Source organism: Westerdykella ornata, assembly GCF_010094085.1.
Source record: "Westerdykella ornata strain CBS 379.55 unplaced genomic scaffold EI97scaffold_1, whole genome shotgun sequence".
In the NCBI taxonomy this organism is placed as follows: Eukaryota; Fungi; Ascomycota; class Dothideomycetes; order Pleosporales; family Sporormiaceae; genus Westerdykella; species Westerdykella ornata.
The window spans coordinates 1,355,154-1,366,637 of NW_022986851.1; the positions used below are offsets into that span (position 1 = coordinate 1,355,154).

The 11,484-nt window shown below is 55.2% G+C and overlaps 4 protein-coding genes across 4 annotated transcripts; 3 read left to right on the top strand and 1 right to left on the bottom strand.

Moving 5' to 3' along the window:
- Positions 1-862: 862 nt before the first annotated feature.
- On the bottom strand, positions 863-2,707 carry EI97DRAFT_447174 (kinase-like protein; the record flags this gene model as incomplete). Its single annotated transcript, XM_033800076.1, has 1 exon — positions 863-2,707. The coding sequence occupies one exon, from the start codon at positions 2,705-2,707 to the stop codon at positions 863-865; it is 1,845 nt and encodes a 614-aa protein (XP_033658626.1).
- Positions 2,708-4,125: 1,418 nt separating this feature from the next.
- EI97DRAFT_19882 (ARM repeat-containing protein) lies at positions 4,126-6,638 on the top strand. The gene is made up of 7 exons (XM_033793666.1): positions 4,126-4,309; positions 4,372-4,457; positions 4,515-4,635; positions 4,688-4,801; positions 4,849-5,094; positions 5,156-5,905; positions 5,956-6,638. The coding sequence occupies exons 1-7, from the start codon at positions 4,261-4,263 to the stop codon at positions 6,282-6,284; spliced, it is 1,695 nt and encodes a 564-aa protein (XP_033658627.1). The 5' UTR covers positions 4,126-4,260; the 3' UTR covers positions 6,285-6,638.
- A 1-nt stretch (position 6,639) lies between these two features.
- EI97DRAFT_19883 (uncharacterized protein) lies at positions 6,640-8,715 on the top strand. Its single transcript, XM_033793667.1, has 2 exons — positions 6,640-7,343; positions 7,394-8,715. Exons 1-2 carry the CDS (start codon positions 6,842-6,844, stop codon positions 8,590-8,592), a joined length of 1,701 nt encoding a protein of 566 aa, XP_033658628.1. The 5' UTR covers positions 6,640-6,841; the 3' UTR covers positions 8,593-8,715.
- A 728-nt stretch (positions 8,716-9,443) lies between these two features.
- On the top strand, positions 9,444-11,465 carry EI97DRAFT_429163 (uncharacterized protein). The gene is made up of 4 exons (XM_033797380.1): positions 9,444-9,604; positions 9,670-9,912; positions 9,981-10,314; positions 10,365-11,465. Exons 1-4 carry the CDS (start codon positions 9,572-9,574, stop codon positions 10,994-10,996), a joined length of 1,242 nt encoding a protein of 413 aa, XP_033658629.1. The 5' UTR covers positions 9,444-9,571; the 3' UTR covers positions 10,997-11,465.
- The last annotated feature ends 19 nt before the right edge of the window (positions 11,466-11,484 follow it).

Below are 11,484 nucleotides of genomic sequence, written 5' to 3' on the forward strand. Positions count from 1 at the left end.
CCGAGGATGTGTCCACTGCATGAATCTCGAGCAGAAGAAACACTCGCATGCGAGTGAACCGGTATAAGGGTACACTTCTGACAAGCTGGACATTCATCCAGCAAGGACAATGCCTCTGACTCCATCATTTGCCTGCACGAACCGACACGACCTGAGGAGGCATTTCATAATAGCGAGAGGGTTAGAAGTGCATATGCAACGGTTCATCAACATGGCGAACGAGGTAGCTACATTCACTTATCATCGTATCCCACCACCTCGCAGTCCCCACTAAATCAATCAATAGCAGCACTAGGCGCAGCAGCGTTGTGCAAAGCAAGTAGCAAAAGACTTTTTAACAGTAATACGTATGAAGAAAATGCTATTTGAACATTGACTCCCAAAATCCAATTCTACAACCTGCCAGTTCCCAAAACACCTTGTATGCAGTTTCATTCTAGGAACTGTCAGTTCAAAAGAGCAATCGCAAAGAGTAATTCCGAAGAGCAATCGCAAAAAGCGAACCCAAAGAGCAACCCCAAAGAGCAATCTCAAAGAGCAATACGCATAGACAGATGGATCGCTGATTCCATTACGCCGACCTGAACAGTTTCATATCCAGCGTGGCTTTCAGAGACCGGAAAGGTGGAAGACGAAATCAACGGGTATCAACAGACAGAACAAACGGGTTGGAAAACATGCATAGCCAAGACCGAAAGGACATAACGAAGGAGGAGAGAGACCTGCCAAAGGAGAAGGGGTATCGAACAAAGACAACCTTGGAAAGACACCCCGGAAAAGCAAACGCCAAACAGATCCATATCAATCCACACCGTTTGCGCGACGAAAAAAAAGACAAAAAGAAAAGCAAAAAAGAACGCCTTCAAGAGATACACATCCAAGGACAATTCACATCTTCGTACCGCTCCGCGCAGCCATTCAACCATGCGCAGGAGAGAACATCGTTGATGGTCCAACGCTTCTCAGGGTCCATATGTAGGCATCCTCTGAGCAGCTCGAGCGCTTCTTCGGCGCCTCCATCCCGTACAGCATCCGAGTTGCGCACCGCCTCGGCGTCCCATTCCCCCTTTTGTATATTCAAACAAGTGATGGGATCCAGTGGTCCTTTGAAGGGCAGATTGGCTGTGAGCAGCGTGTAGACGACGACGCCAAATGCCCATATGTCCGCCGCGGGTGAGAAGACAGGCGTAGGTGCGTTGAACAGTTCGGGTGCGGCGTACTGGAGACTACCTTGGACCGAAGTGCTCGTGTCAGCGGGTCCTATGTTTGGGTTTTCGCCACTCAAATGCGGCTCCGGCTGCCCGTCTCGGTGATCGCTGACGATGAAGTCGGCCATGCCAAAGTCACACAACAAGACATCACCTCCATCTTGCTCCGCCCTTGGCTTGGTCATGTCGAGCAGGCAGTTCTCGAGCTTGATGTCGCGATGCACTACCATGACATCGTTGTGCAGGTACCGTATGGCAGAAGCCAGCTGATACGCATAGCGCTTGGCCAAGTGTCCATCAAGTCCTTTCTTCTTCTTACGATGCGCGTCCCGAACAAGGTCAAACAACGTGCCCCCTTTGTTGAGCCTGGTAATGCAGAAGGTAGCGAAGTCGGAGTTATACACCCTCAGCAAAGGCAAGATGTATGGGTGCCGTAGGTATCTCCAGATTTCCAATTCGTGGTCGAATTGGGACTGGATCTGATCGTTTTCGAGCTCCGATTTCTCCGGAAGCTGCTTGCGCACAATCTTGACCGCGTGCACCACCCGTTCTCCATTCTCGATCGTGGTAACTTCCTTGACCACACTGAAGCCCCCGGAACCGATTTTCCTGCCGATAATGTATTCGCCGTCGTAACCGATGCCTTGGCCCTCATCGTCGGGCTCCGGTGGCTTTAGCGGTCGCTCGGCAGTCTTCCATAGGGAGAGGAAAGAAGCCGCAGGTGACATGGACGAGAGTGAACGGCCGGATCGGGTAGATGATCTGCGGCTGTGTCTCGGGGTGCCATTCGACTCCTCTGGCGAGATTACAGACCTCGAGCTCATTGTACGGCGCGGCGCGGTCCGCCGTGGAAAGAAATCGACCGGAGAGGTGACGCCGGCAGGGGAACGGCCGAACAAGCTCGGTGTCTCGGGAGGTGTTCGAACCTCGTCCACGGGAGAGGCCGTTTCCCCCGATGTCAACGAGGCCACCTGGTCCTGGTCCTGAGCGCCGGCATCATCTCTGGTCTGCAGCGGAGCACAAGCGGCCTGGGCAGCAAGTCGGCGGCGTGTGTTTCGGTGCAGAGGGATGCCTACGTAGCCTCGATCTGAGGACTCGTCCCATTCCGAGTCCTCGGAACCGAACGATGTCGCTGTCGTGGATTTGGGTAGCGGTTCCTCGAGGGACAGACGATCGCCGTTGTCAAGCGTGACGGTGTCGTTGAAACTTATGGACGTCCGGCGCTCCCTACACCTTCCCTGCACATCTTGTCCGAGTTCGTCGCCGATAGCGGAATCGACGTCATACGAGCGGCGATCTTCAGTATGGCGAGGGGGAGTGTCGTCTAGGTAGAATTGCGCCTCTGCTAGATCAGGGCGATGGTGGGCACCGTTCAACGAGGTAGGCCGGTGAACATCCTCGCGCGAGATGGAGGCGAAGGAGGAAGTGACGGGCTTGTGGGGAGCGGCGGTATCGAGCTTGAGTTTCTGGAACTGGTGTTCAGTCGAAGTCGGGGCCATAGAGGCTGTGGATAGAGGGTGTGCGAGGTGCGAAGTAGTGTAGAAGTCTTGGGGAGCTGGTGGAGGGGATGGGTATAATATAGTCGGGCGACCGTGGGGTGGGCGAGGATAATGCAGAAGAGTAATAAGAATTCACAGCGGGCGCGCCGAGCCGCAGAGGCGCGAGCAGCTGCGGGATGCAGCCCACGCCGGAGCGACAGCGGCAGGAGGCAAGAGTCGGGGCAGCGCCGAGGGAGGTTGCGACTGGATCTGAGGGGACGGCGAAGTGCGCGGTGGTGTGGTGGAGGAGCAGGCGGGCATGGCGCAAGTTATTTGGTGGTGGAGGAGCTCTTCTTGTTCGAGGCACGAAACCCCCCTCCCCCCACGTCAAGTCGTCGGGACGGCGCGGAGTCGTTTGGTGGCCGTTTCCGGGTCATTCTCGGAGCACGTGAATGGAAGAGGGAAGCTACCTAGGTATTGAGCCAATCACCAGCCGTAGAGTGATGAATCCCCTCCACGCCAAGCCGCACCGTTGTTTGTACGCCGTATTTCCCTTCACTTGTTTCACCTAACCAAGGCTGTCCAGTAAGTAACTTCATACTGTGCAACCCGGGAGCGTGACCATATCTTCCAAGAGGAGAAGCATTCTTGATAAGCCCTTGGACCGCAGCGAGACGGTACAAATAAACAGTAACGAAGCTATGGAAACTGTTCACTTCATCAGCCCGGCATATGTTCAGAGACACTGTCCGATAGATTGTGTATGTTCGTTTGGAGGCACTCGTGCTGTCGAGGATCAGGCCCAGCAATACTCGAGAGTTGTAGTATACTTGTAACACAGTGTAGGCCGCTCACTCACAAGCCTTGAATATTCGGGGCTTAGAGTGAAGCCACGACCTTGAAGCACACAGCCCAGTTCACTGCACCAATACTCTCTACGTCCACAGTCCAGTATGCCGTGTACAATAGCAAGAGTTTCTAGTGCGGAGAGGTAGAATATAGTTAGTAGGAGCTTACATATAGCTCCGGGATTGAGCGGGAGACGTGCGGCGCATGACGTCGGTAGACATTCCCGCCTGGGCACAACCCCTTCTCGGAGCTGTAACCACACTTCTCACCACTGCAGAGGACCAGTATCCATACAAACGCTCACCATGCTCCCGCCTCGCCGCTTATTAGTGTCTTCCCTTCTGTTGAGACCAGCGCACACTGCCGCAGCGCTATCCGCGACTGACATTCCACCAAAAGTCGAACAGCACCTGCAGTCGTTATCCAGCTGCACCTGGGCATGCCGCTGCCGCTAGTCCCAAACGGGAGCTGAGCGAGCTCGGGCCCTTGTCTTGTCTCGGTTTCCCAGTTGATGTGTTCCATGTGTTGACCCCATCCCATCCATCAACGAACTCCACGGCCTCGCAGTATCGCTTTCACCCCTTCGACGCATCGCTACCCACGCGCTCCGGGAGATCCTCTTCGCCTCCTTTCTACGCCCGCAACCCCCGGTGGTCCTGCTCCTCCCCAGCTGCCCCTCTCCGCTCTGCGTCGGACGGCCGCCCTAGGCCCTGACGGCTGCCGCCATGGGGCTCTCCGACTTTTGCTCAAAGCTCTTCGCGTCCTGCTGCGGAGGTAAGCCTTCGGACGATTCGAATACTGCTCTACAAGTTCTCTGCTGACATGGCGACTCCCAGGCCGCTCAAAAGATAGTATCTATGACCCGGTGCTCGCTGATAGCGAGCGGGAGGCTGTTGCCGACCTCTTGGGCTTCCTGGAAAATGTACGTCTTGCGGTCTACATCGATGGCCAGAGATATCTTCTAACGCAGTCCCTATAGCGTGCCGAAACAGACTTCTTTTCCGGCGAGCCCCTCCGCGCGTTAAGCACCCTCGTATACTCCGACAACATCGACCTGCAGCGATCTGCAAGTCTGACCTTCGCCGAAATCACCGAAAGAGGTACACGCACTTTTCCTGAGTGTACGAGGACATCTCTAATCATCTCATACAGATGTCAGAGCAGTAGACAGAGATACTTTGGAGCCCATTCTGTTCCTGCTTCAGAATCCCGATATCGAAGTACAACGGGCCGCCAGCGCCGCTTTGGGCAATCTGGCCGTAAACAGTACGTATGTGTCACATCGAGGCGGGACAGTACTGACGGTCCTACAGCGGAGAACAAGGTTGCCATTGTCGAACTCGGCGGTCTGGCGCCCTTGATCAAGCAGATGAATTCCCCCAACGTCGAGGTCCAATGCAATGCCGTGGGATGCATCACTAACCTCGCAACGCACGAGGACAACAAAGCAAAAATCGCTAGGTCCGGCGCCTTATTACCATTGACACGGTTGGCGAAATCAAAGGACATGCGGGTGCAGAGGAACGCTACCGGTGCGCTCCTCAATATGACACATTCTGGTACGCCCAACAGCGGAATCTTTCGTTACACAGGCTCCAGGCATACTGACAGACTGTGCAGATGACAACCGCCAGCAGCTGGTAAATGCCGGCGCTATTCCTGTGCTCGTGCAACTGCTGGGTTCTCAGGATGTCGATGTGCAGTATTACTGCACCACGGCTCTTAGCAACATCGCCGTCGATGCAAGCAACCGTGCCAAACTAGCACAGACGGAGCCGAGGCTGGTGCATTCGCTAGTCCACCTGATGGAGTCGTCGTCGCCCAAGGTGCAGTGTCAGGCCGCCCTGGCGCTCCGCAACCTCGCCTCGGATGAGCGCTACCAACTCGACATCGTGCGCGCCCGAGGACTGCCATATCTCCTTCGACTCCTCCAATCCTCCTACCTCCCCCTTATTCTCTCCGCCGTCGCCTGTATTCGCAACATCTCCATCCACCCAGCAAACGAGTCGCCCATCATTGAAGCGGGGTTCTTGAAGCCTTTGGTGAATCTTCTTGGCTCCACTGAAAACGATGAAATCCAGTGTCATGCTATATCGACCCTCCGTAACCTAGCTGCGAGTTCCGATAAGAACAAGCAACTTGTGCTTGACGCGGGTGCAGTACAGAAGTGCAAAGAATTGGTCCTCAAGGTGCGATTGCCTGTGCAGTCGGAGATGACTGCGGCCATTGCCGTACTTGCGTTGAGCGACGAACTCAAACCTGCTTTGCTGAATCTTGGAGTGTTTGACGTGTTGATTCCCCTGACTGAATCAGAGAGCATCGAAGTTCAAGGGAACAGTGCCGCAGCTCTCGGAAATCTCTCATCCAAAGGTGAGCCATACGGACATGTCGCGGTCTCATCTTGACTGACCCTGTTGCAGTGGGTGACTACACCATCTTCATTCAAAACTGGACTCAACCGTCAGGAGGCATCCACGGCTACCTGCGCCGGTTCCTTGCCAGCGGTGATCCTACCTTCCAGCACATCGCCATATGGACACTACTGCAGCTCCTGGAATCCGAAGATGCACGATTACTCGATCTCATTGCAAAGTCGGACGAGATAGTCCGTATGGTCACGGACATCGCAGAACGCAATATTGAATCAGATGAGGAAGACAACGAGGACGGCGAGGGCGAGGTCGTGAGTCTAGCACGACGATGCCTGGAGATTCTGGGAAAGAACCCGAAAACGCTGGTCGAGGGTTGAACCTTTTGGAATGGTCTCTTCTTATACCCATGAAATTCACTTCTTCCATTCGCTCGCTGTTTTGTTAATGGTTTTCTCACCGACTTTCCGATGTTTCAAGCCGGGGCATGACCTTTTCATTCAGTTTGGTGGCGTTTCTCGTGGTCTTTGCCATATTCCCATCATTTCTAGCGAGCATGGATTGGAGCAGGATATGTTTCACAGCGGTAATACCACCTTTCATGTTCCCTGGAGCCACGTAATGATGCGACTTTGGTTTGGGGTCTGATGCGGGGGTGGCAGGATACCTTGGTACTAGGCTGTCTTATCGCAACGCAATGAATAAATGTCGCACTGTTGGGCAACCCTTTTGCGCTTCCGGTGACAATTTTAGCATCTGACTGTCGCGTTAGTGGAAGAGGGGATGTGTAACAGGTCTCTACACTCCGTACAGAGTATGTTCCCATGTGACGGAAGCAATAACCGAAGATCTGCCGTTATCGATAAGAAAGTTTGGGTCAATTACTTCCACTGCTTGAACCCCACGGTCCTTTACTCACTCAGCAAGACAAGCAATAATGCAGCCAACCTCTCGAGGACGAAGGGCGGGCGTGGGTCGGCCTCCACGTACTGCCGGTGCAGACGGCGCAACAGCAGCACCGCCAGTTGAAGAAAGCGCTCCCGAGATCAAAATGGAGATCGACGGAGGCGACGGAGGCGACGGAGGTGAAGGGCAGACGACAGAAGCTGCAGCCCCGACGCGTCGCCCCGCACAGCGCCTCGAAAGCCTGCGAACGACCGAAGCAGGCGGCTCCACACAGCGCCGCGGCGGCGCTGCCGCGAAGGCGAAGAAGCCACCGACCGTGAAGCCCGTGAATGTGGGTCGCCGCAGCAAGGCGGAGCGGGAGCAGTTGCAGAAGTCGTTGAATCAGCGGGAGAAGGAGAGGCAGGCGGAGTTGAGGGCCGAAGAGAGGGCGAAGCAGAAGGAGAGGCCGTTCAAGAAGAGGGAGCCTGGAGATGTGAAGGGGTTGCAGGCTGCTGCGGTTGCGGGTCCATTTTCGCTGGGGAGTGTTGCTCGAGGTTGGTACAAGAGCATGTTATAGGGAATGGATTGGCTTACTCTTTTGCAGACCGAAGATCTACGAGTCGGATCACCAGCTTCGGGTCCCGCGCGACACGAATTAAGCACGAGGATGACGACGAGGGCGGCACGAGGAGTACGGCGATCAAGAGGGAGGATGGTGGGACGATCTCATCCGGAGAGGAAGACGGCAATGATATCCCTAGGAAGGACATCGACACTATCGAGATCTCCTCCGACGAGGACGATGCCATGGGGTCAAAAGAAAGGGCTTCGCGAAGCTTAGGTGGGTCAGCGCTACTTCCTGTGCGTATCGGCAGGAAAGAACACGTAGAGCGCGTAGTGGGCATCAATACGGAAGCTAGTTCTGAGGCCGCAGCTAAAATTCTAGAACATGCAGAAGCGACGGGAGGGGAGATCAAGGCGGATGTGGCCGACATTGCGCCACGGAAAGGCAAGGGGAAATCGAAAGATGTCGAGATCACAGGCGAGCGAAGGCCGTTCAAGGGCATGTGGCAGGACGAGGACGAAGAAGGCGTGCGCGTCAAAGCAGAGCCTGTGAGCGAGGACGAGGAGATGGCCGACGCGAAACCGATAGGGAACTCGGACGTAGCGCCGCCTTCTGTACCCTTACCCGGTGGAGAAACGCAAAAGGTGGAGGACAACGAGAAAACAGGCGCACCAAAGAGAGCAAGGGTCAAGGGAAAGAAAGGGAAAGAGCCTGTCCTGCAAACGGAGGAAGAGAAGGCGGAGCATGCACGCTTCGTCGCGTTCCGGGAGGATGTTCGCAATGAGCTGGGCGAGTTGGACGAGGCAGAACGTGATGAGAGCTCCTATCTCTTCCAGCTCCCGCCCATCCTGCCCACGATGCTGGACGTTCAAACCCTCCAAATCAAACAAGAGCCCGAACAGAAACCCACGCCCATGCCGTCGGCCATGGCCGCCGCGACAAGGTCCATCAAGGCGGCACAAGCTGCTATCCGAGAGCGCAATATCAGGAACCGGGTCACGAACGGCGCGGTGGGGAAGCTGCGTGTCCATGAGTCTGGCCGTACCACGTTGATTTGGGGCAGCGAAACGTTTGACCTGATCCCAGGCAATGTGGCGGGATTCGTGCAGGAGGTCCTCGACATGGAGAACGTGCCTGTGCGGCTGCGCGAGGATCCTAACGAGGGAGGGGATGGGCTGTCGTTTGCGGATCTCAGGGGCAAGTTTGTAGCGGCGCCGAGCTGGAAGGCGATGCTTTAGGTTACCTAGGTATGCGACCGCGGAGGGGAGGTTATGTGCATGGAATACAGGAAGGGGATCCGGTGCATGGCTGGAGGTGCATAGGACAGGCGTAGGATAGGCGTTTGGTCTCTCTCGGACGCGCCTACGGATATGGAATGTGTCTTACACCACGTTAGGAGCATTTGAGCAACCTTCGAGCATGCATGCTTGGGAGGAAATGAGTTATGTCTGAATTGAAACTGGATCAAAAACCACTTCCCATCCATGGATGCTTCCCCACACTACCGACTTCATGACAAAGCCGAAGGGGGTAGGTTGGGCAGTCATGCTCCGAGTAGGATCTTATCAGATCATCTCCCCTGTGAAAGTGGCGCATGCCAGCTTAACCCGCCCCTCAACGCGTCGCCATTGGACGAGGGGTATTCATCGCAGCTCCACTGCTCCAGTCTGCTTTCGAAATCCACGGCTGACTTCCACTCCGAAGTTCCGTCCCTGGTCCCAAATCTGAATAATCAGCAGTGTGCGGTGGGTCTCCGCCGAATCAGCGCGTATCCGGCTCTCAACGCGTTTTGTCCTGCACGGACTGTTTTAGGAGGCTGGGGTTTCGCGATACCGTTGACTTTGGGGGATGTGGACAAAGAAATATGTGGCAATATGGGTATCAGAGAGAGGGTGGGCTATGATTTCATGGAACGCGGTGAAAGTGAACGAAAAGATGCGAACAAAGAGAGTGAGAAGAGTGCGATGCAGCGACGCGACTTGAAATCCTCTCGACGTCGTCATAGGCCCCGACGGTTTTAGCGTTGCCGCGCGGGTCAAGCCACTCACGTGACACGCGATGGCGCGAATTTAAAGCACGACGCGTCCATCCGTCCCTCCGCTCATTCACCAACAAGCAAAACACCACGTCCAAACCGCACCATTCTTGCTGCACTTCCAGATCCCCGCGAGTCACTGAACATCCTCGCCTTCTGGATTTTACCATCACTTCTTCACAATGTCTGCCATTCAGTTAACACCCTCCAAGAAGGTCCGTTGCCACGATTCCAGCATCTCGAAGGCCGTATATACACGTTCATACTAACGAATCCACAGGCTGCTTCTGCCATTGAGACTCTCAAGATGTCCGACTCTCCAGCAAAGAAGCTGAGCTTCAAGCCCGAAGACAAGGAGAACGTTTACAAGCCCATCGTCGGCATTCCCGATCTCGACGACATCAAGGAGGAGAAGCCTTCGAAGCCTGTCACGGCACCCACAATCAAGCCCGAGGAGGCCCACGAGCCTCTATTGCAAGAGAACCCTCAGCGTTTCGTCCTTTTCCCCATCAAGTACCATGATGTACGTCGACGCGTCCCGTGTTCACCTACGCGTAAACAGTAACGCATCATGCTAACACAGCTCCACAGATCTGGCAGATGTACAAGAAGGCCGAAGCTTCCTTCTGGACCGCCGAGGAGATCGATCTCTCCAAAGACCTGCACGACTGGAACAAGCGCCTCAACGACGACGAGCGCTTCTTCATTTCACACGTCCTTGCCTTCTTCGCCGCTTCCGACGGTATCGTCAATGAGAACCTGGTGGAGCGCTTCAGCGGCGAGGTACAAATACCAGAGGCACGCTGTTTCTACGGCTTCCAGATTATGATGGAGAACATTCACTCCGAGACCTACTCTTTGCTCATCGACACGTACATTAGCGAGCCCAAGCAGCGCCAGTATCTTTTCAACGCCATTGACAACAGTAAGTTGATACGTTGTGCTTGCCACTGCGCGCGTCTAAACGTGTCACAGTTCCCTGCATCCGCAAGAAGGCCGACTGGGCCCTCCGCTGGATCTCGGACAAGAACTCCACCTTCGCCAGCCGCCTCGTCGCGTTCGCCGCAGTGGAGGGCATCTTCTTCAGCGGCTCGTTTGCATCCATCTTCTGGCTGAAGAAGCGGGGTCTCATGCCCGGCCTGACCTTCTCCAACGAGCTCATCTCCCGTGACGAGGGCATGCACACCGACTTCGCCTGCCTACTCTTCTCCCTCCTCAAGACGCGTCCCAGCAACGAGGCCGTGCGCGCCATCATCACCGAGGCCGTTACCATTGAGCAGGAGTTCCTGACCGAGGCTCTGCCGTGCGCGCTGCTCGGCATGAACGCGACGCTCATGTGCCAGTACATTGAGTTCGTGGCCGACCGCCTGCTGCTGGCGCTCGGCAACAGCAAGGTGTACCACGCCACCAACCCGTTCGACTTCATGGAGAACATCTCGCTGGCGGGCAAGACGAACTTTTTCGAGAAGCGCGTCGGCGACTACCAGAAGGCGGGCGTCATGGCCAGCACCAAGAAGTTTGAGCAGCAGAAGGAGGGGTCGTCGTCGCCGGCCGAGGAAACGAGGAAGAATACCAATGGGGATTTCTCGTTTGATGAGGATTTCTAGACGATTGCTTTCCCTGATTGTTTCTTGGTTTCTTGTTTTCATCTAGCTGCATTTTGGATCCTTGTGGGTACTGGCGTTTGGTACTGGATACCACTCTTCTGTTTTGCGGTTCTTTCGCATTTCTCCCCGCTCCGTGCGCGAGACGAGCATGCACCGCGTAACTGTACAACACGGCGCGGTACGCGTTGCTTTGTTCATCATCACTACTCTGTTAAAGATATTGGCGTTTAGACGGCGTCGTTGAGGGAAATCGGGTTGGATGAGCAAATGGGTTCGGGGTCGGAGGAGGGAGGTTGGTAGACGATGGAGGCAGGGTCTGGGGATGGGAGACATGGCTTGTCAGGGTAGTTCACGAATGGGATGAGTTACAGCACTTTGAAGAGCGCCCTGACGTGTAAGTCAAGCAGCAGAAGAAACGGGCATGAGGAGAGGTCATTATCATCTTCATCTGTATACAGCACTTGGACAGAAGGCTGAATGCATTCTCA